Consider the following 25,979-nt stretch of genomic DNA (forward strand, 5'->3'; position numbering starts at 1 on the left):
CGAAAGAGACGTCTCATCGAGGGCCAGCACTGCGACTTTGCTGTCACGCATACAAACACGCACACATGCGGGGGGGGGGGGGGTGCCCTGGCCACTCATCGACAAGTGACAATGAACGCGTCGCTCTTCCTGTGCACCAGATTGACGCTTTCTCGCCCCTCAGAACCCCCTGCGCAAAGAAGTAAAGGCGACTCTCGACCGCACATCGGCAAACACTGCCACGGTAAAGGATGGAAACGTGATGAAATCCCGCAGAGTGGATCTCGCGCAGAAAAGCAGCATGCGGCTACGCGTCCATCACTTGGACGGCTTCGACCGCAGCCGCTCGCGTGCGTGCATCAGCTGCAGCTCCCCAGGAGTATAGAAATTGTGCTTGGCGCCCTCCTTGCGCACAACTGGCCGCGCTGTGTGCGACTTTAGCGACTGCGAGGCTGTGGATAACAAATAGTGATCCGACACCCGCCGACTGCTGATGCTGCGCCGCGCCGTAGAGGAGCGTGTGCGTGGCGCAGCCGACACAGAAGTGACACTGGTGATGTCGCGCGTTGGCGGAACTACCCACTCCGCATTCGCACGCGGTGAGCCCACCACCGATCCCACTGGTGGTGACACACCCACGCCAACACTTGGGCGGGTAAAAAGGTAGGGCGGACCAGACACCACCGCTGCGGCAGGCGTCGTGCGCTTTTCTACAGCCCGACCAAAGTAAAAGTAGTCTTCATCGACATCCGCCCACGCAAGCTGCACGCCGCTGGCGCTCTCCTGCAACTGGTCCTCAGCAGTTGGCGCCGCCAGTAACGCATGCGGCGCAGCACGAGAAAGGTATTCCGTGTTCACGACAAAGTTACCCCGCGTGACACTTGTAGCCGGCTCGCGAGTCACCGGCTCTTTCCCGTCGCCGATATTGGTTGTGCCGTCACCGAAGTTGCCGCTACTCAACCTGTTCTGGAAGGGGTGACGCAGCTGCGTGAGATCTGCAATCGTAGATCGCCGGCGCTGCAGTGACGACTGCGTCGTGAAGGCCGCCCCAGCCTTGTCGGTGCACACGCCATTCGCTCCTGCCGGCAGTAGAACCTTTGGAACGACGCTCAGCGAGACGGCAGGTGCTGCTGCCCCAACAAACGCGGAGCCACCTGTCTGCATTGAGGGGACTGTGGGCGCCCACGGACCCGTTATCATCGGAGCAGCTACGCTGCCGCACACGACGCTAGCGGCGTTGGTATTTGGTATTGTGCGTGCGCCCGGGTACACTGCATGAACCTGCATAGCAGCTAGGGCTGCTGTATCGGTAGATGAGAGAGCCGCAGGCGCAACCTCTGACCGGACATTTCGCAGAAGCGCCTCGTTCGACACCAGAGGAACACCAGCTGCGCCATTATCGGTTGGGCGAGAGAGCCTCGTGAGCCACTCGTCACCCGCGCTCGCGTCCTGGTCGTAAGAGGGCAGAGGAAGCGGCTTCAGCCTCAGAGTGTCCCTCACGCTGCCCTCGGCGGTGCCGTGCAGCGCCCCCTCTGCAGGGGAGTGGTCCTTGCGAGAACCCCCTTCGTTATCTCCCGCGGCGGAGAACGACATCTCCGAAAAGACCGCAGGTGTAGAGCTCGCACGTGCTGCCGCTGTCGAGGTGAGCGACTTCGACTGTGAGGACCGCTTTGTTATCACGCCGCTGGTCCCTCTTTCCGTTGCTGCCTTCTTGCTCCTTGATGGCGGCGGCGGCGGACCGACAGAAAGGGGAGCGGGGCGGAGACGAGGTGGCCTCGCGCCAGCCTTGGTCAGGAAGCTGGCTGTGATACACTGCGTCACCCCCGTCAGGAGTTTGCTGAGCCGCTTGTACAGCTCTTCCACCTTCATGTCCTGTGGTGGGCCGGCGAGGTCGCTGGTGTCCCACTTGTTCAGGCGTATCAGAATCACCTTATCCTGGAATTGCAGGAGAGACTCTCTCGCTGCGAGAAGGGGGCGCAGTGCATTCAGGTGTACAGCGTGCCTCTGAGCTGTGGAGGCCTGCGCCGGTGAGCCAGCGGTATCCTTTGCATTGTGGCTAGGATGTGAAGAATCCGCTGCGGCATTGTGCGAAGACTGGGCCACCAGGGGGAGGTCCGGCTGCTGCACCTTCGCACTCGCCGCTTCTGCGTTCGGCATCACGGGCACCGTTACTGGAGGTGGCACATAGCCCGGCGACGTTGGTTGGGTCGTCGTTGCGGATGGTAAGGAGCCTCCCGAGAGCAGCTGGGGTGATGGACCGTGAGTCGCGGCAGGGGCTGCCGGTGCCGAAGACCCCGAAGAAGAAGAAGACGAGCGTGACGATCCCAATGACGAAGAGGAGCTCGTGTCCGATGGAGCTGATCGGGCAGCAAGCGCGGTTCCAGAGGCTGTCGGTGCTGCTGCCGTGTGAGACGATACTACTGTGGGGACTGGCAGTTGTGGAACAGGGATGGTGTGGGTGACGGCATCGGTACCCACAGTCGTCTGCAAGGGTGCGGCTGTCAGGTGGCTTATTTTAGACGACAACGATACGGCTGCCGACATCGCCAGTGGCGTCTCAGCAGCTACCTGAGTAAGCGCAGTGCGCAGGCTCACAGCTGCTTTGCGTACCTCCTCAGCAACCCCTGCTGCAGTGACTCGCAGCTCGTTTGAGCGCTGAATCATAATCTCGCGCGGTCGAGCGGCGCCAGCCTCACCCATCGTTGATGCGGACGCTAGCGCAAGAGGGGCCCCAGGAGCCTCACTCGTAACCAGGCCCGCAAGCGGCACGCCGGTGGGCAGGAGAACAGATGGCGCTATCGGGTCAACTGACCCCAGTGGGGGCACTTGTAGTGGGGGCGGGACTTGAGTCATCACAGAAGGTGCCTGCGGCGACGCCAAATGCGTCAACAGGGGGTCTTTGACGGATGGCGGCGATGGTGGCAGCGCTGTGCCGCTGGTCGCCGCGCCTTCTTCGCAGTAGCGGCGCAGACGGCCGGCACACTTCTCTACCATGCTGGTGCGCCTGAGCAGATCATGCCACTCCCTGTCCACCACATATGCAACAGCCTTGCTTTCATCAGCGTGATAGCCGACACCCAGCGAGCAGCTGGGTGTGGAGCGATTTCGTATCGCGGCCGGCGAGGAACTTCTGCTACGTGCAGCACTTGATGACATGCGCCTCTGGCTGGGGGCCTGCTTTACCGTGAGCACTGGGTGCCCAAGGGGCCCCACAGCGGCACGAGCACGCTGCTGTTCTTTTCGCTTCTCATTTCGCGCCTCCTCGATCCCCCATATCTTGTCGTGCCGATTCTTCTCCACAACCTCCGTGAGCATCCGCATCACCTCCTTATGCTTCTCTACGCCCTTCATGAGGGACTCGACTCGATGCTGGATGTATTTGTTGAGAACGCCGTTGATGGCGCGTGACACGGCGTGGACGGAATTCTGCATATCGTCAATAGCCTCCAGGAAACCCTTCTTTTCAGGCCAGTCCACAGTCCGCAACGTTTTGTTCAGTCGATGCATGCGTGACAGGTGGTTGTTGATGCTGGTAATCAGCTGCATCACAACGACACGGCGGAAGGGCTTCGCGGCAGAGTAGTCCTCGAACTTTTGCCCGGTACGCTTGCGGTGTGTTTTTGACTTGACAGCGGTAACGCCAGGCGTCGAACCTTTCATAGACCGCATCACATCCCGTACCTGTCGGCTCTCGGAGATGCACTCCTCAATCAGGTGCACACGCTCTTCGCGGTCCGGCACATTGCTCGGCAGCATGTTCATCTTGTAGCGCTCAGAAAACGCGATGCAGCACTCCTCGCTCCGGTGCATCAGCAGCTCAATCTCGGCATCGGTAAGATACAGCGCCGGTTCCATTTCCTCTAGCTCCTCCAGAGTCGTCTTGCGCATTGTCTCCGCGGTGGTGGCGTCCTTCTTCTTCACAAAGTCTTCTTGCCGTCGCACAAAAGCCTTGAAGTGCTCCGGCAGCTCCTCAGGGTCCACTTCAACGCCGAGAGCATTCACCACCGGCCCATTCTTGGCCCCCACACTGTGCCGCCGCTTCTCTGGAAAAGTGAGGACAAGGCCGTCGTCGAACGGTGCAAACCTCTTCCAAAGCCCGTTGCGCGCCGCCACAGAGGCTCCACGCTCAGACACTTCGCGAGAGGCGGAGCGGTGATCTGCTTCCACGACACTCTCCGCTACATCCTCCGCATCGCTCTCGTCCTCGCTGAAGGCCGCTGCACGGCGTTTCGTGGATGCGGAACGTTTGCCGACCGACAGGGACCGAGTAGGGTGTCGCGCCGGCTTCGTCAGCCCGCCAAAGAGAAGAAACGAATAGCCGTCCCCGCACGGGGCGCACTGCGTGAAGGCGAGCGGCGGCAACGGTGGCTGGACGCGCACCTCTGCACGCCACATGTGCTCACCCTGCACTGTCGGCACGAGGTTCAGTTCCATCACCGTCGTCACTGGCGACGTTGAGGTTCCGATCTCATCTAGAGACGACTCAAAGCCACCTGTGACGAGCATGCGGCAGCCAACGACGCAGCACGCGTGCCCTGCACGGCCGGCTGCCCCGCCGCGACAACGCAGCTGCTCCCAGCGCTCATTCGCCATGTCAAATGCCCAGCAGTCATCAAGCACCTCATTCTGCGTGCCGTAGCCGCCGTAGACGATCATGTATTGGCCGTACCGCACTGCCGTGTGCAGAAAACGTGGCCCCGGGCCGTCGGTCTCATCCACGTCTACGTCGCTGCCACTCCGCTCCTGCTCCACTCCCTCATCACCTGGCGCCATTCCCCGTCGGCCTCGACGGGGCGGACTAGCACTTGTTTGGATGCGGCGAACCGCGTACGTGCCGGGGTTGATGGCAAGCAGCTGCCAAGACACGTGCAGATCAGCCGTGAGTCCACCAAAGATAAAGAGCTCCGTGCCAAAGTAAACGCTGGTGTGAAACACTAGCGGAAAAGGGGTGGGAGGCTGAATAGCGCGCCAGCTCTGATCGCTCAGGTTCATGTCGAAAAGCAGAGATACGAAGCCGATCGACGGGGGCGATGGTGTGGGGGGCAGCGGCGCAGCCGTCCCACCGGCGCGCGCTAACATGTTCGCCACCTTCCCGGCAGGACGATGTAAGAGTGGACACAGATATCGATACCGCGGCGCACGCAGCGGATCAGTGCTCCACGCCTGCCTCGTTTTCGGTGAAACGGTCGCCCCACCGGGCCCGATGCCGCCCACTACCACGAGGCGGTCAAAGCACTCGACCACTGTCATTGTGTGGCCGTAGTGGCCGGCCGGGACGAGCTGTCGCCCTTCGATGCGGCACCAGTTGCCCGTCAGCACAGAGAATTCGTACAGCTCCTGCTCCACGCTGCGGGTACCGAAGGAAACACCGCCGTAGACGAGTAGGCGCTGGCCGCTATCTTTGCGGTTCAAGTACGACGCCGCGGCGTGGAAGGCAAGTGCCGTGGGGCGGAAACGCCGGCAGTCCAGCGCGGGCATGTAAGAGACGTAGCGAAGAACCTTGTAGTTGTGCGGATACACATCTTTGGCCGGAGCGAGAGAGGCCCATACCTCTCGCCGAGACGCACCGGGCGGCGGCACGCTCCTGGGTGCCGCGTCAGCAGCGATGGACTTGCCCTCGGTGCTCGGTGCAATGGAAAATCGCTTCAGTGGCGTGGCCACACAACGCAGCTTCTTGGAGTGTCGCGTGACAAGGCGACCTTCGCCCTCACTCGGCTTCCTCATGGCCTCCTCAACCCCAGTCATGGCGCGTCTCACATCCAACTGTTCCCGGCGTAGAGCATCCAGCACCTCGTACCAGTCTCTGGTGGCTCGCGTGCCGGGAGGCGGGGTTGCAGCAGCGACGGCTTGTCCTCGAGCACCTGCGCCCTCGGTACCCTCTTTATCGTCAGCAGTGCCGTCGGACGCGCTGCTGTCGTCGTCGCTGTAGTCCTGCTCAGCGTTCAGCGCCTCGAGGCGCAGTGCAATCCCATCGCTGATATCCATGGTGTGATCCTGCTGCTGCAACAGCTCCTCAATAGGAATGGGACGCTGAGCGATGGTGCTGCCGTCTGTGTTCACGAACTGCACCTGCACAGCGTCCCCGCGCTGCGGTGGAGGCAAAGAAGCGCTGCTCATGACAGTGCGCTGAGAAGCAGAAAAAAAGGAAGGATCTATTGTTGGCTATTTCTATGCGAATATGTATGTCTACAACGTGTGCTTTCGGAGTGTGGGGGGGGGGGGGGGGTAGGGGGAGTCGAGGTACGGACCTGTGACTATAGCCACACATACGGGGGATGGGTAGCGTGCGTGTGGAGAGGAAGAGGGGGTGAGAGTCGATGCCCCATGCAGCGACTCGCCTCTTAGTCGTGTATTGTAACTCGCACCCGTCTTTGTGTGTGCGTGTGCTTTTTCGGGTGAGAAGGAGAGAAAGGCAGGAAGGAGGAGGTGATGTGGCAACCGTCTCTCTCTCTCACCTCCTCCGCTTCGCCCACCGGTGGAAGGGGTATAGGTGGAGAGAGGTGTGTGGGTACTCCTGTTCGCAAGCCTCAATGGCTGAATTGTAGGCCGAAAAAGAACAGCATGAGGGAGGACATATGAAAGGATAAAAGCCGCGGGAACAAAGAGCCGAGTCGGGTAGTGGACATACGGTGAGGAACAATTCGAAAACAACGAGAGCGCGTGCACGAGGAAGGAGAGGACGCTTGCGGCGTTTGCTCCCTACGTCTCTGAGATGTACTAAGGCTGGCCTGTATCGTTTTAGCGGAACACCTCTGAGCTTATAGTGCCTCGTCGTGAAGTATGGCCGCCATCGACAAAACGGCTTAAGCCTACGAGCAACAGTCACATAGGGACACCCTTTGGTCTGCTGTGTTGTGTGCTACGTTTTAGTAAAGCGGGTGACGTCCTCGATATGCATCCCTTCAAAAGCAGTGAAGGGGAGTCGGCAAGTAAGAGTTCTCCATCGTGTGATCATGGGACGCAGTGCAAGGTCGAGGCACGAGGATGGCAAGCACGCGACTACGGTCCGCGCCACCGCACTAGACACCCTCACGCTTGCCTTTTGCCCGGGTGTGCGTCACTTTCGTGCCTCTTGAGCACGGCGCAGCACCTGCGCAATATCGCCATCTGGGATCTCGCTGAGATCGGTGTAAAAGTGACTCACATCCAGCAACCAGTCCACCTCCACTGCTGAGGCAGTTCGGATAAACGTGTCCGCGTCCCCCTGCACCTCTAGACGGTCAAACACGATCCAGGCGGGAAGTGCGCGGGACTTCTGCGCCGCCGCCAGCACGGACTGGCGATGCAGCGTCACACTCAAAGCGTCCCGGACGGTACGGTAGATGCGTGTCGTTGGATCCGCCCCGCCTCTATGGCTACCGGATGGGACAGGGGTCAGACGGGCAACTTGGGTGAAGAATCCCTCCAGCACCGCCTTGCGGAGCGCCACCGTGTCTACGTAGTCGCGCTCCGGGATGTAGGTGGACCGCACCGGTATCTTGAGCTGGCCCATCGACCACCGCAGCTGGTTGTACACTTGCACCGCCTGCTGTAGGGTTTGGTGCCGTAGGTAGTTCTCGTGGCAGAAGCGCTTGCCGTTTTGCTGGTTCTTTAAGTAGGCGTGAAAAACGCGAAAGAGCACAATGTGGTCACCGTCAGCGTCGTCAAAGCGCGCATGCGCTTCACGAGCCTCCTTCAACTTCGCTGGCGGACGGCTGAACGCGTTTCCAGCCTCCAGCATCGCCGCCACCACCGCGGTGTCGGCACCGCAGCCGTGCTTGGGCGCCATAAGCAGCATCCGTGCCAAACAGGCATCCACAGGGAGCGCTGCCATACGCCGACCAAAGTCCGTCAGCTCCAGCTCATCGTTCACAGCGCCGAAGTACAAGAGCTGGTAAAAGGCGTCACTCATGCCCTGGTCCGAAGGCGGGTCGATAAAGGGGAACTCGCACGGGTTAGCGACGCCAAGGGTGAGCAGCAGCAGCACGGTGTTCACAATGTTTGTGCGCAGTATCTCCGGGTGCGCTTGATCGGGAAAGCTGGCAAAGTCGACCAATGTGAAGAGACGGAAGCACTTGCCAGGCCGCGTACGGCCAGCGCGACCCTTGCGCTGCTCTGCGGAAGCCTTGCTGATAACCGCTGGCAGCAAATAGTCCACGCGCGCCTCGGAGTTGTACAAGCTCTGCTTCTGGTAGCCGCAGTCTACAACGTAGACAATGCCGTCGATCGTGACAGACGTCTCAGCGATGTTTGTGGCCACGACAACCTTGCGTGTGTTGGGAGGGTAGGTGGCAAACACCTTCTGCTGATCCTTGAGACTAAGAGAGCCGTAGAGAGGCAACACCACCACCTCCGTCGGCCGCGCCGGCGCCGCCAGGTCCTCAGCCAAGGTACTGAGAGGCGTCAAGTCTGCTCTTGCACCCTGCACCGGAGCGCCTTGCTCCTTAGAGGCGCCTGCAGAGCTCGAGCCCAGTGCCTGATGTAGTGCGGCAACAGCCCGCTCAATCTCCGCCTCGCCAGTCAAAAAGCAGAGAATATCCCCTGCCGGCTCGCGCTCATGCACCTGGCGCACGCAGGACACGGTTGCCTCCACGTAGTCGCGCACCGGCTCTGGCATGTAAAAGACGTCCACATTGTACATCCGCCCTGACACATGCACGAGCGGCGCACAAGGGAAGTAGGACTGAATCTTCGCCACGTCCAACGTGGCCGACATGACCACCAGCCGGAAAGAGGGCCGGCGTGTGAGGAGCTGCTTCAGCAAGCCGAGAACCACATCTGTGTCAATAGTCCGCTCGTGTGCCTCGTCTACCACCACGACACTGTAGTTCGTGAGGTCCGGGTCCGTGAACGCCTCGCGAAGCAGCATGCCATCCGTCATGTACAGCACGCGCGTGGCGTTGCACTTGCGCGAGTCGAAGCGGACGTGGTAGCCAACGTGTGCGCCGAGGTGCACGTCCATTTCTTCGGCCACACGAGTGGCAACGGAGATGGCCGCGATACGGCGTGGCTGCGTACATGCGACAACGCCGGTGCATGTGCCCTGCAGCTCCGCAAGAAAGTGAGGGACCTGCGTCGTCTTACCGCTGCCGGTCTCGCCTACAAGCAAGGTGACAGGGTGAGTGCGCACCGTCTCTTGTATAAGGTGGCGCTTCTCAAACACAGGCAGCCGCTGGCGCGCCATCAACAATTCTTTGTAGCGGGCTGAAAAGGGCTGCTGCGTGAAAGGGCTCACGGCTGAGCTAGAGGTGCAGGTAGCCACGTCCGGTCGCTTCTTAGCGAGTTGAGAAACCAGCATGTCGTCGAGCCCGACCTCGCTGTTCTCAGTGGCCTCGCTGCGTACGCGCTTGAGGGCCATGAGGTGTGCTGTGACCATCGGCAAGAAGAGTGGGGAAAAAAAGGAACGCGAGAAGGTAGAGGGCTTGATGTCAGAGCATAGGAGTCATTCCATTAAAACATATATGACATGGCGACTGGCGTCGCTGCCATTCGCAGAGCCGTGTGCATGGGGTGGGATGGGGAGATGGGGAGTCATGATCCACAGATGAAACGAGCGTCAACTGCATTCGGTGAGCGAAGGGCATCATAGTGCCCCAAAAGACGAGATTATTGCTTCTTTTTTTACTGTATTTCACATTGCCCACCGCTGGGGTCGAGGTGGTGCGCTTGACAAGACGGGATGCCCTCTCCCGTTGGAAGGTACGAGAGGAAGAAGCGAGAGCGCGCGCGCGCAAGAGGAGGTAAACACAACAAACCAAAGGGTAAAATGAATACCATAGGGGCACAACAAGAGACTTTTCCACAAAGCCAAAAGAGAAAATATATATATATGAAAACGATGAGGAAGACACCAAATCAACTCTCGAGGTTCAAACGCGCTGAGACTGGCACGCATATAGAGAGAGAGAGAGACGCAAACAACAACGCCCTCGATGCTCCCATGACACGCGCGCGTCTGCAAGCGGAGGCGATGGTCTTCCAGAAGGGAAGAGGGCTGACAGGAATGGAAAACGACTACCAAGCAAAAGATGCCATTGTCCTCCTCCTCCGCCCTCATACGCAGCATACATGTCCACGGTGCATAAAAACGTGCGAGAGAGAGAGTCCTGTTGTGTGTTTCAAGTATTACGAGAATAATCACAAAGGGGGAGGCGCACTGATGCCAGGACGTGGAAGAAGATCATCATACGCTCAAGTCCTCCCTAAATCGTAAGAGGCAAGACACGAAGCCGCAAGTCATACTAGCCTGCCACTTCTACTGGTCTCTACCTTATTCTTCTTCGGTGGCGCACCTCTGGGCGACTACTTTCTTGCTCATGGATGCAATATAGGGTAAGAGAGTCGCCTCTCTCGTCTCGCTCATTTTTGTGGTGCTGCTGCTGAGATCACTACTGCTGCTGTTGCTGCTGCATCATAGTCATCATATTCTGTATTGTGAGCTGCATCTGGTCATTCGGCACCGCCGTTGTTGTACCACTACTAGCCGGACCCGTCGAGGCACTACTAGCCTGCTGCTGCTGCTGCTGCATGGTCATCATCTGCATCAGCAGCGTCATCATCTGCATCTGCGTGTCGGGGGTAGACGGGAGGCTGCTCACGGCAGGTGCAGCTGCGATGGACGGTGATACTGCGAGTGCCGCGGCCGCTCGAGGTGGGCTATTGCCGCCAAGGTTCGCTACGGAGGCCGCGTTAGCATCAGACGCTGCAATGGCCTGCTTTTTTATGTAATTTCTCTGAAGAATAATGGCGTCGCGTTGCTCTCGCGGGTCGCTCATCGAGTGCTCCTTCAATGGCTGGAGCAAGCGCGGAAGGTCTGTTTCGATGGAGTCCTTAAGCAGCTTGATCCACCCCCGCTTTTCCAATTTTTCAACGTCAGGGAAGTCCCTGGAGTCCACCTTGGCCAGGAACGCGCGCACATCCTTGACGCTGGGGAAGTTGTTCGCACTGACGTGGTAGCGCGATGCCAGGTCCTGGATGATGGTCTCGTACTCTTCAAAGAAGCGCTCTTTTGCCTTGCCTTTGCCGAAAACAACCGGTAAGCGGGTGCGATAAGTAGCGCAGATAAGCACGAAGAGAAGCACGTCCTGGGCGCGTCGCATCACGGACGTGACGCGGCGGTCAAGCGACTGCAGCGGGACCGTGACGATCAGCTCGTACAACAAGTCCTCCTTTTCCTTCTCAAAAAGGGCGTAGTCGGTGCCGCTGCGGTAAGGCTTATCCCAGAAGCTGGACACGTACAGCCGCGGCGGCTCCGTTGAGCGGACCAAGTTTGACAAGCTCCAGTACAAGGAGCCGTACACTCGCATCAGCTCCTGCGGCCGCACTGAGTCAGCCTTGTTCATCACGATGCGTATCTTGCTCTCGTGGTGGCGGAGAGCCTTCCCGAACACCTGCCGCAGCTCTGCCCCGGCGTCTAGCTTTGTCGGGTCAAACAAGAAGAAGACGAGGTCACTCTTCTCAACAAACCATCGACACACCTCAATGTAGTCGTAGCGGCGGAAGTGGGCATCGCCGGCCGCTTCAAGGACGCCAGGGGTGTCGACAAACGAGACGGAGCGTAGTAGTGGGTGGGGTGCCAGCACGCCGGCGAAGAACTCCGCGAAAGCGTCGCCAAACTGCGAGAGACCACGGAAGGGCTGTCCGCTGTCTGCCATGAGCACACGGCCAGGGATCTGCTGAGATCGCTCGCCATACATGACGACAGTGAACTTGTCGGTGACAGGCTGTGGCCCTGTCAGGAGGTAATCGCCCTGCAGCAGGTAGTTGATGAAGGAGGACTTGCCCGCTGAGAAAGGGCCGAGAAATGTCACGAACGGCCGCTTCTGCTTGATCGACTCGGCGAACCACGTGGGGCGGAACACGTTGTAGTCGTAGCACTTCTCTACAGGTTCGATGTGGCTAGTGTAGAGATGGCCCAGCTGCTGCAGCGTCGACTCGATACGGCGATCCCACGCGTCCTTCTTCTTGAGCCCCTCCCCCGTCTCTATCGTCCTATTAGAGGACAGACGACTCTGGCTCAGCATTTTTCGCACGTCTTTCGGATTCTACTGTAGTTCGCCTCACCGCTTACAAGTGAGCAGCGCAGTCGGTGTGCAGGTGTGCAACGAGAAAGCTGTGATAAGACGACAATGGGGTAGACTCGCTTCACACCTTCCGCCAAGAACACAATCAAGCACACACAGAAAAAAAAAAAAAAACGAAAAGAGTGCAGAAGAAACGAGAAGGGGCTGAGAGTCCAACTAACCGAGGACGTTACATTCTGCGAGGCCGCTCCTTATGTATCCGTCGTGGGCTACTATCGTCCGTGCAGGAGTTTTTCTTTCGTGTTGCACAACGCGTCCATTCCACCGTAGTAAACAAGTCCAGCCCCGCGCCCACCCCTGGTCCCGGTACCGCCCCCATCGCGCAGAGCAGAACAGCCGCAGACACATGCGCTACAACACTACGGCCGACTCCGTCATTGGAGCTCACGGCCCTTTTCTCAAACTCTACCTCTCCCCCCATCTCGCAGGTCATCTCGCAGCTACTCCCATTACGCCGGTCGCCACCTGATGGTGCAAAACCCTCTCCGTGGCTCAGACTAGCCACCTCAGTAGGCGCTGAAGGCTTGCTAAGATACCTTCAAGTCACGCTGACACTCGGTTCACCACATGGCCGGTACAAGCGTGTTCACGGTCGCAGACTGCTCCGACGCCACACCATCCACGGACCTGAGCGCCGGCATCAATGGTGATATTCACTCTGACCTCCTCTGCGCCTCAAGTGCTTGACCTTGTCACCACCAGAAGTGGCTTGGTATTGCCAGGGGATAGAGTGCTGCCTTGCTTCCCCCTCACATTGAGTGGGGGTGCTGGACCCCGCTCCCACGCTGAGGTGTTTCCTTAGCACCAGGGTGGTAAAGAGAGCGAGAACAAATGCATAAGAGACAACTGTACAATCAAACAAAAATAAAGCGGTACAGCAAAGGGGAGCGCGGCGGCATTGTAATGCGTGAGCCAAGGATGTACACACACACAGAGAGAGATACACACACACACACACACAGCCCTTTGCTGATCTCTGCTCCTGCCCCATGGCGGCGACAAAACAAACGCGGGAAATTCAAGGCGAAGGAGTGTCAGTCAATGGGGGGAGCGGGGGAAAGCAGTGCACCTCACAGCACTCATGACAGCGCTTGCGTCACAGCCAAAAGGACGCGCTACACGCTGAGAGGGACGTACACACGCAGGCAGCAACGCATCAGCCGTTTGCATGACTCTCTCCAGAGCGCAGTCTCACGCCTTCACACGCCGCGGTACTAGGGGGTGCTCCAAAGCAGGCGCTGATCATCCGATGGTTCTGAGCCCCCTTTTCAAACTACCCGTGGAAAGTGCGTTCAACAGACTTCCACAGAGTAACACCCCCATGTGCGTTCTAGAGGATTTCAGCAAAGTCTCCAAAGGTGTGCTGAATGAGTGACTCCAGAGTCATCATCTCCGATGACTGACGCAGCCCTACCTCGCCACCGCTGCTGCCAGCCTCCACTGCATCAAGAGCCGCAGATGACGCACGCACGGAGGTAGCACTGAAGCTTTCGTATAAGAAGCCTGCATCCTTCTTGCTGCTGAAGGAGGCGTCGTCATCTTCCGTGGCAGTCGACGAGACTGGCCGGCGCAGCAGTCCATGCGCGTCGCCTCGCTCATGGTTAGGGATATTCAGGGAAGCTGCATCAAAGCCACTGCGTCTGCACCCCCTTCCCCGGCTAGACCGTTCCGAGATAAAGTATTCTTCTCCCAACGGAAGAAAGGCACGAATGGCCAGCGGGGTATTGAAGGTGATGCACGGGCCGCGGAATGAGCTGGGAGATGATGTTGGCGTGAAGAGGAAAGAGGATGAATTGACAGACACGATGGAGTTGTCTTTGCGAAGAGGGGAAACCGCATTAGGCTTATCTGATGAACCAGCACATGACACCTGCCGCACCTTCAGCTGGTTCTCCTGCTCTTGCTGGGCTGATTGACTGGTGTACAATACTCCTACTGCGCGAGGGCACATGCCCGTGCCAGTCATGGCAGCAGCGGCGTTACCAATTCCGTTCGGCATCCATGTAGCCGTGCCTTGCCACCGACGGGCTCGGCGCGCGCCAGCCGTGTCGAGAAGCTCTCGTGTGACACCGTTGCGCAGTTGGCGCAGAACCTCCATCGACACCGCCTGGGACGCAAGAAACGCTGCCGACGTCGACGAGGTTCTCGTCACCATCGCGGTGAAGCAACCAGTTGCCGCGTAACTCGGCAGTCGTGCGCCTTCCAACACCGCCACAGAGAACATGTCCGCGCCCCACGCGTACGCTAGCTCCAGCGCATCCTCCACCACCGTCTGTGTTTCCGCAGCGGGTGCAACATCCTGCGCGGGGTTCCACAAGAGAACGACGTTGGCGCCCCAAAGCCGAGTCGTGAAAAGAACCTGTAGAACGGGATGGTTTGCCAAGCGTTGAAAGACGTCACGGCAGCTGTGCCCAGCTCCCAGCAGCAGCTCCGGCGCCCTACACTTCTGCATCAGATCCAGCGCGGCCAACTCGGTGCCAACAAAGAGCAGCACGGAGTGGCGGGTGTGTGCGAGACGGAGAAGGTGTTCCTCCGCCGCGCTCCACACGGTCGATGCGATGGCGCCAGGCTGAGTACCGGTGCAACACTCGAGGCAGCGTGGCAGTCCAGAGACGGGTGAAATATCCAGAATGATAGGCTGAAGCGCTGAATCCTTCAATCGCCTCGATGGTGACCGCGTCGAGGATACCGCTGAAGCCGCAAATGCATCGCCCACCTCGTTAGGTAGCTTGATGGTGCGTACCGGCACCAGGTGGACAGGCCAGAACGGTGCAACGGCGGTGCTGCTGCGCCGCGCGTTTAAGGTGGTGGTTTTGCGCACCTCAGCAAACCGGCTGACGTCAACCTCGGGACGATAAGGGCTTCCCCCAACACCCGCGCCGTGATCTCCGTTCGCCAAGCTAAGCGACTGCTCTTTACGATTGGCAGCTGCCACGGCATCCGGCGCCGACGTAGTGAGAAACCTCCAGAGCGTCACTTGCAGATCTGCCTCAAGCTGCTTCTCCTCCGCGGCGCAGTGGCGCTCAAGGGTGTCCAGCTCCCCCTGTTGCTGCAAAATGACTCGTTCTGTGACCACGGAGTCCACAATCATGTCCTCCGCCGTATACTTGTCTGTCATCTCTAGCAAGGAGGCTAGCTGCTGTTGGTGACGTGTGCGGAGCGCGTTGACTGTCATCGCGTTCGAGTCTACGAGTGCCGCAAACTGGGCATTGAACTGCAGGAAGAGGTGAGCCGTGGCCCTCAGAAGCTCGGCGTTCCGACTCACAAGTGTGAGCAACCACAGGAGCGACGACGCTGAAAACTCAGTGGCTCCATCGGCGGGAGCGCCTGCGCTGGGCGGTCCAGAGGTCGCTAGACTGACCTGGTCAGTATTGTCTTGCTCACCTGGAGTGAAGATGGGGCACGCATCGTTAAGGTGATAGCGAAACACCGATGGTTCCGAAGCAAAAGCGCGCGTGCTTTGTGCGATACGAGGACAGTCCTGCGCAGGCCACTCCCTTGAGGAATGTAGTCGAGACGAAGGGACAAGGTAGGTGTCCCACGACTCCACCAGTGCCACCATAGGATCCACCTCGGCAGGCGTTGCCATCCTCAGTGCTGATGGACAGTAAAGCGAAGAGAGAGGGTGTTGGTCCCACTTTCGTGGAGCAACAGCTGTGTACTGACGCAGCAGAGTAGGTGTTTATGGAGTTCGTCGCTCAAACTTCCTTGTCAGTTTGTGCACATGAACGAAGCAAATGAAGGTGAAGAACAGAGAGAGAGAGATCGAGCCGACTTTCACATTGGCAAAGAAAGGCAGGGAACAACACCGTAGACGCAGACAAAAACACGAGACAGAGGGAGCGTCGTGGCTGTGCAGCTGTGGTAGGGCACAGAAAAAAGCAAGTGAGAAGCTGAGCTGCGCCAGAGAAGGTGAAGCCGAACCTGGCTCCTTGGGTGCTGTTGCTTCGATGAACGCGGCACGACAGTCTTCAGTCGTGTTTTTGCTCTTTGTTTTGGCATTTCCGCTTCCTTCGAGGAAAAAAAAAACAGTAATGTGCAGTACCGCTTCATCTCTGCGCTTCTTCTCTCCCAAAAAAAAGGGTGGCATGGCTAACGTCGCCAGCGCTCGATTTCTCCTTTGTCCCTCCGAGAAAACCGCACTTGAGGGAATCAGTGCCTCCGAGAACGCGTATTCGATGACTTTGACTCCTCCTCACTTCTCTCCTGTTGTACTCTCTTTCAATGCGGCCATTCCCCGCTACAGACGACGCGCATCGGAAGAGAGAGAACGTTAAGCTTCGCACGATGCAGCAGGTGGTTGCATTGGTTGTCTTGTTATTTCAACTTTTTTTTGTTCGCCAACGCACACGTGCCGAGAGGTGACCATCAAGACATGGCGAACGCGCTCCCGAAGTCCCGAGAAGAGAGAAGAGAAAGCACTGAGAGGGGGAGGCGGAGCGTAATGTCTCTGCCCCACATCGCCTCTATCGCGCTGGATGTGCGCACGTGAACGTTTCTCCCCCTCCCTCTCCCTTGACCGCCACAAAGAGTTTTCCATCCAGAGAGAGAGAGGAAGAGGAGGAGAAAGTCAGAGAGAGCGAGCGCGAGCCATGGAAGGGAGGACGACAGAGGGAAATAAAGAGAGAGAGAAAACGAAATCACTGCGGAATACGAGCAGCGGTAGAAGAGGAGACACATTCACCACGTGTCTGTAATTCTTCTCACGTTTGTGTCGGAGGCAAGACGCCAAAATCTATAGAAGATGGAGAGGGAGAAGGAGACGCGTACGCAGGGAACCCATACCAATCAGACGCATACACACACGTGAGAACAAGAAAGGAAGATCGGAAAGGGGGAAAAAATTGACTCGTTTGCCTACAACATAACATCCATGGACGCTGACGCACCGTCCAGCCGGAGGTGTCCCAGGACGGAGAAGGCGACGACAAATAAGGCACAACAGTGCGCGACGGGGAACGGGAGGGAAGGATACTGTGAAGAATCACAGAACGAACGAAGAGGGGGGAGGGAAGAAAAAGAAAGAGCACAAAGGACTCATCAGAGCTGAAGAGGGAGAAGAATACCAAGGAAGAGGAAGAGGAAGAGTGAGAGGGTGGAATGAGCAAAGCAAAACAGAGCACATGGGAGTGAGAAAGCACGTGGGCAAGAGCAGCACCAAACTAAAAGATGATGACGACCGTTTCAAAGGGAAAAAAAAACGCGCCATGGACAAGACCGACGACTGGCTATAAGCGACAAAAAAGGCTGCTTACAGAAAGGACAGGGGGGGGGGGGAAAGGAGAGGGGCTGGGGAAGCAGACGCACAAGTAGGGTAACGGGAGGTTGTCCACTCACCCCTATGGGGCTGCCTTTCTTTCGGCGGCTATTGATATGGGGCGGTAGCAGTCGCCAGCATCAAATGAGCATACGGTGGCCCTTCGGTGCCGACGAGACCGAAGAACATGACGGCGCTTCACCTTGAGCCTCACGTGCGGCACCAGACGGGAACGGCTCGAAGGCGCTGTGCACGTCCTCCACAAGCGTCGACGGGGTGTCGGTCTCTACCTTGTGCGCAAACTTGATCTTGTGGTGCGAGGCCTGCTCACGGAAGGCAGCGACCGACGAGGCGTACTGAATTTTGATTTTGGGACTACAAGTAGGCGGGCACACGTACACCATGACGGCTTCGGCGCGCTGCGTCTTAGGCGAGGGGTAGCGCAGGAGCACGAAGCGGGGGTCCGTGTCCGTCAGTATGGACTTCACCTGATTAAAGTCCCCGCCCAGCTGCTTCACCACTTGGTCCAGCTTAAGCTGCTCCGCTTCAATCTTGAACGTGGCCACGTCCACCGCGCCGCCAGCAAACTGTGATAGCATATCGCTCGCCTCCGGAGTCATCTTGATGGCCACGCCGGGGAGAGCCACTGGCTGGGGTGCCACCACCATTCGCGCAATCGCGGCACGATGCCGCTCACTCTCCGTCATCAAGTCCTCCCGCACGTTCATGGGCTCCGCCTCGAACAGCGACGGAAGTAGCTCGTTAACGGAGGAGATTTGAATCGTCTGCTTCTGCGCATGAGGCGTCGCCTCCACCACACTCCGTAATCCAGTGGAGTAGAGCATACGATTCTTAGCAGCTGCTGAGTCACTCACATACATGACAACATGTTGCGTACTCGGTGCGCTGCGCACCACAATGTACGCTGCTGACACGCTCTTCGCATCCAGGAATGTACGGGTCGTCGTCAGATCATGCTCAAACCCGTCGCCGCTGAAGGACACTGGCGGCGCCAGCAAGTGAAGCACTTCCTTTTCAATGGTGATGAGCACAGCCACCGTGGTAGTGTTGTGCTTGCCCGATTCCTCCAGCGCCGCCTGGGCATCCGGCGCGATGGAGAGCTCGATTTGTAGCATGGCGGCGTATAGGCGTTTCAGGGGGGCAGGGGGACACCGACACGCAACGCACCAGCGAGAGCAAGGCTCAACGCAAAGGTCACAGACGCGACGACTGAAGAAGGGAGTGCGCACTATAGAAGAAAGAATAACGGCGGTGGGTAGTGGTAAGGAGGAGCAGGCGGAGGAAAGATCAAGGCGTAAAGGATGAAGCACGCAGATGTGAGTACCCAGAGGCACCAGAACGAATGACTGGAATTGAAGCTGCAAGACGTAAGGAGCACCACAGGAAGAGAGCGAGTGAGGGGGGGGGAGAGAAGAGAAACGTCGAGGGGGATGTCAAAGTCGGAGAGCAACGAGAAACGGAAGAGAGGAGCTGAGCGTATGCGTGTTTTGCACGCTCCCCATCGTACATCGCCGGGGGAATACAAGCAGGGGGCGGCGGGAACGACGCCGCCGTCATTGTGCCTGTCTGCGCCCTCTGAATCAATGGGAATAACGGAGAAAGCTAGACACAAACACGTCGGACAAAACACTACCACTTGAGCTTTTGTGGAGCTGTTGCCCTCACTCTTTAAGCTGCCGCTCTTTCTCTTTTTTTTTTCGTTTGTTGGATTATCGTGAAGACTTTCCAATAGCATGCGCTTCCTCTTGATTCTCTTCCTACATCGCTGTGGTGCCCAGCGAACAGCACCAAAGGGAGACAGCTGGAACTGCCGTCTCCTTCAAAGAAAGAGAAGAGCCCGGGTTACACTGGAAGTATGCGCATTGAGTTGCAGTGGAGAGTCGCGCACGTGCCAAGTGCGGGAGACCTCCTGCACGTGACTTTTTTTGGATTTGCCGCGGCACCCCACTCAGTTATCGTGCTGTTGCTGTTTTTTTTTTATTCTCCTTTGCGCCTTCTCTTTCACGGGTGCCCGCCGCGTTACAAGAGTCCTTCCGTACGAGCCACGTCAACGAGCTGCTGTCGCACAGTTGTGATGACAACACTGAAGGCATGGGTAGGACCGTACTTCTGCACACAGCTGTCCACCATCCGCTCCAGCACGCGGCAGAGGCAGCAGTAGGCCTCTCGCTTGGACTTGCGCGCAAAGACGGGGGTCAAAATCCAGTGGCGCACACTCGTGAAATCCACGTTCACCAGGTCAAACGCTGGGACAGCGAACCAGCCCTTCGTATCGACAGCCTGCAACTTCGTGATAACGCGAAGGACCATTCCCTGCACCTCTGTCACGCCACTGATAGGAACGGCGTGCTGGCGCATTGAGTAACACGAGTTCACCCTCAAAGTGGAGTCATCGAGAAGCTCAGCGGCAGACTTCTCAGTAGCGCCGAGCTTCGCCAGAAACGCGGCTGACCGCTTCTGCAGCGAGAGACGCCACGTGCCCCAGAGCGCACAGACGTTGCCAAGGGTGGCGCCGCTACCGCCCCCGGCCAGCTTTGATGTGGCTTGCGTATGTATCGCGAGCTGGTAGAACAGTGCCTGCATCTCGAAAAAGAGCCGGCGGAGGCCAACGCAGCCGTACTGGCGGTTCCACGCTCGTATGAGAATCTCTTTGAACTCGAGGGTCTCGATGTCGAGCACGGGTCGACACGGTGTGGCCGCACTCGCCGACCCACTCGATGCTTCCGCCGCAAGTTTCTCGAGTGCGGCGAGTCGGCTGATCGGAGAGGCCGCCGCAACCCCGAGGAGGTTCCACACGTCCGCGTGGCAGAGATCAAACAGGCTCCGCAAAGCCAGCGATGTCGCCGCACCTCCCAGCTGCTCGAGAAGCTGCGACGCTGCAGTGTCGGTCCCAGGGACCGGTGCAGTGCCCAGGAGCGTCCGCTCAAGAGAGGAAGTTGACGACGATGTGATTGCCCCGACATTCTCCGGCTCTAAGCCGCCACCTGTTAACAAAACATCACTATCACAAATAAACTGGGCAGGCCACTGTTCCGACTGGAGCACGAATGGCAGCTCCCGTAGGATCCTTGCTACATACTCCAGCGACGGCGCTGCAGACATGTCCGCCGTGCTCGCGCCCTTGACGCTAACGTCTGTAAAGCTGCCGAGTAGCATCTGCACTAGAGTATCCTCCAGCGCATTCAAGCTCTCCTTGATGCACACCACTGTCGCCTCCACATCCGATCGCAGTTGCTGGCGCACGGACTCCGGAACTGTGTCTGCCTGCGTGGCTGCTTCGGTTCGCAGCGTCACATCTTCCAACTCGAGCTCAAGTGCTTGAAAGCGACAATACAACTCCAGTGTCGTCGCACGTGCAGATTCCGCAGGAGCATCAGTAGATAAAGCTAAGTCACCGCATGTCGCCGCAGTTGCGCCGACTCCGGCTTTCGATGGAGACGTAGAGTGAAGATAAAACCCGGAGCTGTCCAGTCGGACAACCCGACAGAGGAGCGACATGGCCTGACGAAGAGCCACGAAGCACCATCGATGCTGAGAGGCCACTGCAGAGCGAGACGGTCCCGCGTGGGGGGCGAGAAGCTGCGCCGGAGTGGAGTACTTCTCAGCATGGTGATAGAACCACAGTGAGGCAGGTGTAGACTGATTGCCGTACATAATGAAGCAACAGAGCGCCGCACGCTCCTCCGGCGTCAGTGGTGTTACGGGGCTGGCGGCGGTGGAGCAACCTGTTGCACTTTTCATCCCCGCCGAGCTGCGCGAGCGCTTCCCTGTCGCTGTCAAGTTCGTCGCCAACTCTACCGGGAGAGGAAAGCGAATGAGTGGCTTGACCCCCCCGCCCCGTGTGGCGTCCTCTTGAAAAACCTGCTGCATTGCTTCAGAGACGATCCGCGATGGATGCGCGCACACAAATACACACAAAAGGCAGAAGAAAGCGTATGGGTCTATGAAAGGCGTGAAGAACAAGAAGAAAGAGAGGGGATGGAGGTAAGAAGAGCACACGAGTGCACCCGCGCACACACACACGCGTAAAGCGAGATGCAGCCGCCTTTGACGCTTTGGCCTGGGTTGATCGAGAAGAAAGATCGAGGCTCACACTTACCTGCGTTGTTGTTGCACTTTTACACGCATCGCAGAAGAAAAGAGTAGGCACATCGGTAAATCACGAGAGAGGGAGAGAGAAAGGGAGTCACCAGTAGAAGGCCTGTGTGAGCGTGTGTACCTGTGCTTGGTCTCTCTGTTGCGTGCATATCAGGAGACCACTGCATCGCCCCACCCTGTATCTGGCTTTTTTCTTCTGCGTGAAAAATGAGCGAGAACTTGGATTGTTCAATGTGTGAAGCTCTTACGGACCCCTCCGCTGACGCACTGCAAAGCCACTCGTGCCCCCTTGCCCCCAGAAAACGGGGCCTAGCAGAATCACTCTCCATGAAGAACCAATACGCATTTCTCTCCGTGAACCAAATCTCTTTGCTGCCCCCCCCCCTCTCCTTTCCTGGGGATGCACGTGCGGGCCTTCGCATTCGTTTAACCCTTTTACCCGTTCTTGCTGAAGAACGGTATGCCCTGCAGCGCTGCCACTAACTGTAAAGGCACCAACTCGGAAGTGGCCGATGGAGGCAGAAAAAAAAAAGCAGGCCATGTGCATCCGTCGTCGTTTCCTTTGCCCTGTCACAAGAATGAAATATGAGGAAAAACACCAGATAAGGTGAATTGGGGAACTTCAACCCACGCCTAGCCATCGCGAATCTGCTTTGGCAGGCCCTACTGCGGTTTTTGAGAAACCCCTTGCGCATCTGGCGCGCTTTGCACCCTCACAACCCATACGGTCCGGCACCACATCAGTAAGAGGCAGCCCGCCCGCCCACGTCACGTGCGCCTCACCCGCACACGGGGCGAGGATCACAGAACGAGTTTCACTGCGTAAAGGCCAAACGGATCGTCGCTCCTTACGGCTTGATTTGACGGCAGTCCTCGCGTCTGCACCACTCGCCTTGCTTCTTAGGCTCTGCACAGAGAGGGCAGTAGTACCACTCCTCCATCTTGAGGTAGCGCTCTTTGAAGTGAAGACCGTACGTCTTTCGACGGAGCTGCATCGGGTTCTTCTTGCGCTTTGGCGTACCGCCCTTGCTACCGAGAAACACTGGCGTGGCCTGGCCAATCAGAGCACTGTAGCAACACAGTGTTGTTCGCTGGAACATGTGTACTGTCGCCAATAGGACAGTGAAAGGGGATGGCTTCAGTCAAGGGCAGGAGCCTTCGAGCAACAATGAATCCGCAGCTGTGAGCGTGTGGCCATGTGGGTACGAATGTGATGCAGAGGCGGACGAGCGGGGAGGGCAGATGGGGTAGGAAATGGCTCAAGAAAGAGAAGTATTGCCGGGCTAACAGCGTCGCGACTACCCCCCAGCTCCCGGCATTCTGCTTACAGGCACCGATACAGACGCACATGCGAGCTCGTGTAGGCAGTGCACCTCTCGTAGCGGAAGGAGTGCAACACTGTACACACCATCTAATGAGATGGCGGTGAAACTCCCACGGGCCCACCTCCTCTCGTTCTGTTCCGTGATGACAACGCCCACCCGTGTCATATCACCGAGGCAGGAGATAGAAATCAACTTGCGGGAAGTCCTTACGTGTCATGTGCTTCTTAGTCACCCTTTCACATCGTGGTTGCGCCACCGGTGCAAGCGTAATGGTGCTGTTTCCTTCGAAAAGTTCTTCTCGCGCTTCCGAAGCGAATCTTTACCGGCCTCACCCTTACCGCAAAACACTGCAGCATAAAAGATACAGCACCTCGCCCACAAACACACATGCGCACCTGTGCCAGCGCACCGACTTCCCGCGAGACCGAGGGGAGAAAAAAGAAACAGAGACGGAACCGCAGAACACCTCTCTACAATAACACACCAGCGGCATCGGCATCGCCTGGAATGATGCAAGACGCACAGAGATTCAATATAGGTGTTCCGCCGACCACCACCAGCAAACACAAGCCCTGCGCAGTGCCCAAACACAACAAAATAGTGGAAATAAGGACAGTGTGAAGCAGCCGCGCTGTCGGCATGCAGGTAGAGCTGACAAGCAGGAAATTCAATCCTTCTTCTTCTGCAAGAGCGACTTGGAGTCGTCCTGTAGCTCATCCTTCCTGCAAGCAACAGTGCCGCGGTGGTTGAAGTGAATGAAGCCTACGCCCGAGTTCATCTGATTGTCGTAGCGAAGGTACTTGGTGACATCGCACAGTCGCGCGTCCTGCATCTTGTGGCGGTGCGCGAAGCCAGCAATGCCCAGCAGCATGCCCGCAAGCACTTCTATCGTGATGGGCACCATCATTGTTGTGGGGAACACACTGTGGCCCTCGAGGTTCGTTGCAGGGATGTAGCTGCGACTGTGCTGGGCCACCTGTAGCTGCTCGCGGATAGAGTAGGCCATGTACACTGCATGGGTGAGGAGGAGCAGTCCTGCGTAAAAAAGGTAGTCCATCGCCGCCATGTTTTGATTTCGCCTCCTGCGGGTTCGGTGAGAGTAAATGCGTGGTGCGGAATTTTTTTTTGTGCACAGGTGAGACAGCGTGTGCGTGTGCAGGGGCACCTGTTGGTGGCGTTTTTCCTTTTGTTGTTCGGTCTGGGCGATACACTTCCTTGCTCAGCTACAGAGCGCCGCTTGAGGGAGGGGGACGAGGCTCCAGCGCGTGGTAGAGCTACTTTTGTTGGTCGATGATATAACAGTGACGGTGAGGTCAAAGGGAGAAAAGTAATGACAAGAAACAAAGAAACAGCAGGACAGGGGAAAAAGAAAGAGGGGGAGAAAGGAATGACGCCTGATGCCGCCGCTGTCGAATAAAAGGGAGGAGCTCCGGAATCTACGGCCAGCCCAGAGCATAGCCACCGGATGTCATCATTGGTGAGAGGCTTGCCACTTCTCTGCCTAGTAGAGTTCATCCGGTGTTCTTCGTTTCTATTTTTCGCTCGGAAAAGAGACTCCAGTGGGCGGTGCACAAACACACGGGGCAGCGCAGCAGCCCCTGTTGTTGTTTTCAACTTTCATTACTTTGCCTCGGTTCAAAGAGCACGAAGGTCAACGAGTACGGTGACCCATCGCGTCAAGGCACGAGTGAAGTCCGAGAATGGGAGAGGAGCGGGGGTCAAGTGCAAGCAAAAGAGCTAACGAAACAACAACAGAAAAAAAACGCACTGCAGAAATGCGGCGGGTAGCCCACAAAGATGTGCATTGAGAGGCAAAGAGAGTAGAAAGGCACCCACGCAGACGCTTCTGCTTGTGTTTATGCGCGTGTATTGTGATTTATCATCCTCATCACTCACTGTTCGTTCATGCCCTCCACTACCACCTGTCACGACAGCTCTTCTTGTCACACGGGCATAGCAACGCAGCCTCAAATCGTACACACAGGCAGCATAACAGGGAAAGAGAGCAAAGAGAATGGGGGGAGGGAGGGGGGCAGGGAAGTCGCGGCTGTCGAATACACGCGGGTGAGTCGGTGACGTTGCTGCTTCGTTGTACCTGGCACGATTACAAATGAGCCCGAGCGCTATACGCCGTCGATCGCACAGCGCTGCAGAGGCAGCGGATGACTCACTGTTTTCCCCTCTTTTCCTCATCTTCCTTCCTACTGTGTCACCTACTTACTCGAGATCTCGAGCTCCTGTAGTCGGTTTAAAATGACTGGCCGCGACACCTCCTGAATCTCGCCGCCCATAACCATTTCATCGATGATCATGTACACCTTGTGGAAGTTAAAGATCAAGTCCAGCTCGCACACATCCTTGAAGAACATGTCCAGTACTTCCACAAGCAGGTGAATCAGCTCGACGTACATCAAGTCGTTGTCCTCCTGATCGATGCCGAGGATGAAGAAGAGCCCGGCATAGCGGCGATAGACAAGCTTGATATCCTTGTACGAAACAAAGTTTGTCGCACGTGCATCGCGTGCGTTCACGATAGCGTTGACCTGACGTTTGATCTGCGCCTGGCCGGCATCATCGACTGGGATGTAAAACTTGGCGAGCCGGGTGTTGCCCATGCGGTTCTGCAGGAGGATAAAGTGAATCATTGCGCTGGCGATGAGTACTCGCCCGGTTGCTGTAGCTACCCTTCCGGTGCTTGTGTGTGTGTGCGCGCGCGCTTATCTTTTGCTGCCTCTTCTTCGCACCACGACGGAGATACGCGCATGAAGACTCAAAAAAAAAAAGTGAGCCTTGAAGAGTGCTTCCTTGTCTTCTGCTATTGGATCTAGTCTTTCTACACGCTGCACACCTACCACTTGCTTGATTTTATCTCGGTTCTCTACTCATGCTTGTGGGTCGGTGTTGAAATGACTTGACGTCAGCTATTGAAGGAGATATATGAGCGAGTACGCGACCCTACAGACAACGTTAGGAGAAGACGGAGCGCAGAAGGAGCGATGAGCATCGTCGCACTAAGAAAAAAAAAAAAGGGAGCAAAAACAAAGGCCCAATGCGTACGGCATGTGTGAAGTGCCACCAGCACACAGAAAACAAAAATTGCACAAATACCGTGTCCATGAAGGCAGTGCAGTGCTAAGGCCTCCCCCATATAGCACCACATATGCTACATCGCCAACGACCGCACAGCAACGACGCCTGTGGTCTTCTCCTTTAGTGCGCTCACGAGGCTTTCCAAGA

The 25,979-nt window shown here is 57.5% G+C and overlaps 9 protein-coding genes across 9 annotated transcripts; all 9 read right to left on the reverse strand.

Annotated features, from left to right (window-relative positions):
* Positions 1 to 297: 297 nt before the first annotated feature.
* LBRM_20_1750 (conserved hypothetical protein) lies at positions 298 to 6,096 on the reverse strand (the record flags this gene model as incomplete). The annotated part of the gene is made up of 1 exon (XM_001564407.2): positions 298 to 6,096. One exon carries the CDS (start codon positions 6,094 to 6,096, stop codon positions 298 to 300), a length of 5,799 nt encoding a protein of 1,932 aa, XP_001564457.2.
* A 940-nt stretch (positions 6,097 to 7,036) lies between these two features.
* On the reverse strand, positions 7,037 to 9,316 carry LBRM_20_1760 (ATP-dependent RNA helicase-like protein; the record flags this gene model as incomplete). Its single annotated transcript, XM_001564408.1, has 1 exon — positions 7,037 to 9,316. The coding sequence occupies one exon, from the start codon at positions 9,314 to 9,316 to the stop codon at positions 7,037 to 7,039; it is 2,280 nt and encodes a 759-aa protein (XP_001564458.1).
* A 1,030-nt stretch (positions 9,317 to 10,346) lies between these two features.
* LBRM_20_1770 (conserved hypothetical protein) lies at positions 10,347 to 11,981 on the reverse strand (the record flags this gene model as incomplete). Its single annotated transcript, XM_001564409.1, has 1 exon — positions 10,347 to 11,981. One exon carries the CDS (start codon positions 11,979 to 11,981, stop codon positions 10,347 to 10,349), a length of 1,635 nt encoding a protein of 544 aa, XP_001564459.1.
* A 1,390-nt stretch (positions 11,982 to 13,371) lies between these two features.
* On the reverse strand, positions 13,372 to 15,630 carry LBRM_20_1780 (conserved hypothetical protein; the record flags this gene model as incomplete). The annotated part of the gene is made up of 1 exon (XM_001564410.2): positions 13,372 to 15,630. The coding sequence occupies one exon, from the start codon at positions 15,628 to 15,630 to the stop codon at positions 13,372 to 13,374; it is 2,259 nt and encodes a 752-aa protein (XP_001564460.2).
* Positions 15,631 to 17,438: 1,808 nt separating this feature from the next.
* Positions 17,439 to 18,434, reverse strand: LBRM_20_1790 (putative G-actin binding protein; the record flags this gene model as incomplete). The annotated part of the gene is made up of 1 exon (XM_001564411.1): positions 17,439 to 18,434. One exon carries the CDS (start codon positions 18,432 to 18,434, stop codon positions 17,439 to 17,441), a length of 996 nt encoding a protein of 331 aa, XP_001564461.1.
* A 904-nt stretch (positions 18,435 to 19,338) lies between these two features.
* Positions 19,339 to 21,189, reverse strand: LBRM_20_1800 (conserved hypothetical protein; the record flags this gene model as incomplete). The annotated part of the gene is made up of 1 exon (XM_001564412.2): positions 19,339 to 21,189. One exon carries the CDS (start codon positions 21,187 to 21,189, stop codon positions 19,339 to 19,341), a length of 1,851 nt encoding a protein of 616 aa, XP_001564462.1.
* A 1,076-nt stretch (positions 21,190 to 22,265) lies between these two features.
* On the reverse strand, positions 22,266 to 22,517 carry LBRM_20_1810 (conserved hypothetical protein; the record flags this gene model as incomplete). Its single annotated transcript, XM_001564413.1, has 1 exon — positions 22,266 to 22,517. One exon carries the CDS (start codon positions 22,515 to 22,517, stop codon positions 22,266 to 22,268), a length of 252 nt encoding a protein of 83 aa, XP_001564463.1.
* Positions 22,518 to 23,409: 892 nt separating this feature from the next.
* LBRM_20_1820 (conserved hypothetical protein) lies at positions 23,410 to 23,808 on the reverse strand (the record flags this gene model as incomplete). Its single annotated transcript, XM_001564414.1, has 1 exon — positions 23,410 to 23,808. The coding sequence occupies one exon, from the start codon at positions 23,806 to 23,808 to the stop codon at positions 23,410 to 23,412; it is 399 nt and encodes a 132-aa protein (XP_001564464.1).
* A 1,147-nt stretch (positions 23,809 to 24,955) lies between these two features.
* LBRM_20_1830 (putative clathrin coat assembly protein AP17) lies at positions 24,956 to 25,387 on the reverse strand (the record flags this gene model as incomplete). The annotated part of the gene is made up of 1 exon (XM_001564415.1): positions 24,956 to 25,387. One exon carries the CDS (start codon positions 25,385 to 25,387, stop codon positions 24,956 to 24,958), a length of 432 nt encoding a protein of 143 aa, XP_001564465.1.
* Between the last annotated feature and the right edge of the window lie 592 nt (positions 25,388 to 25,979).

The sequence above is a fragment of the Leishmania braziliensis genome, assembly GCF_000002845.2.
Source record: "Leishmania braziliensis MHOM/BR/75/M2904 contig, possible fusion of chromosomes 20 and 34".
NCBI lineage: Eukaryota > Euglenozoa > Kinetoplastea > Trypanosomatida > Trypanosomatidae > Leishmania > Leishmania braziliensis.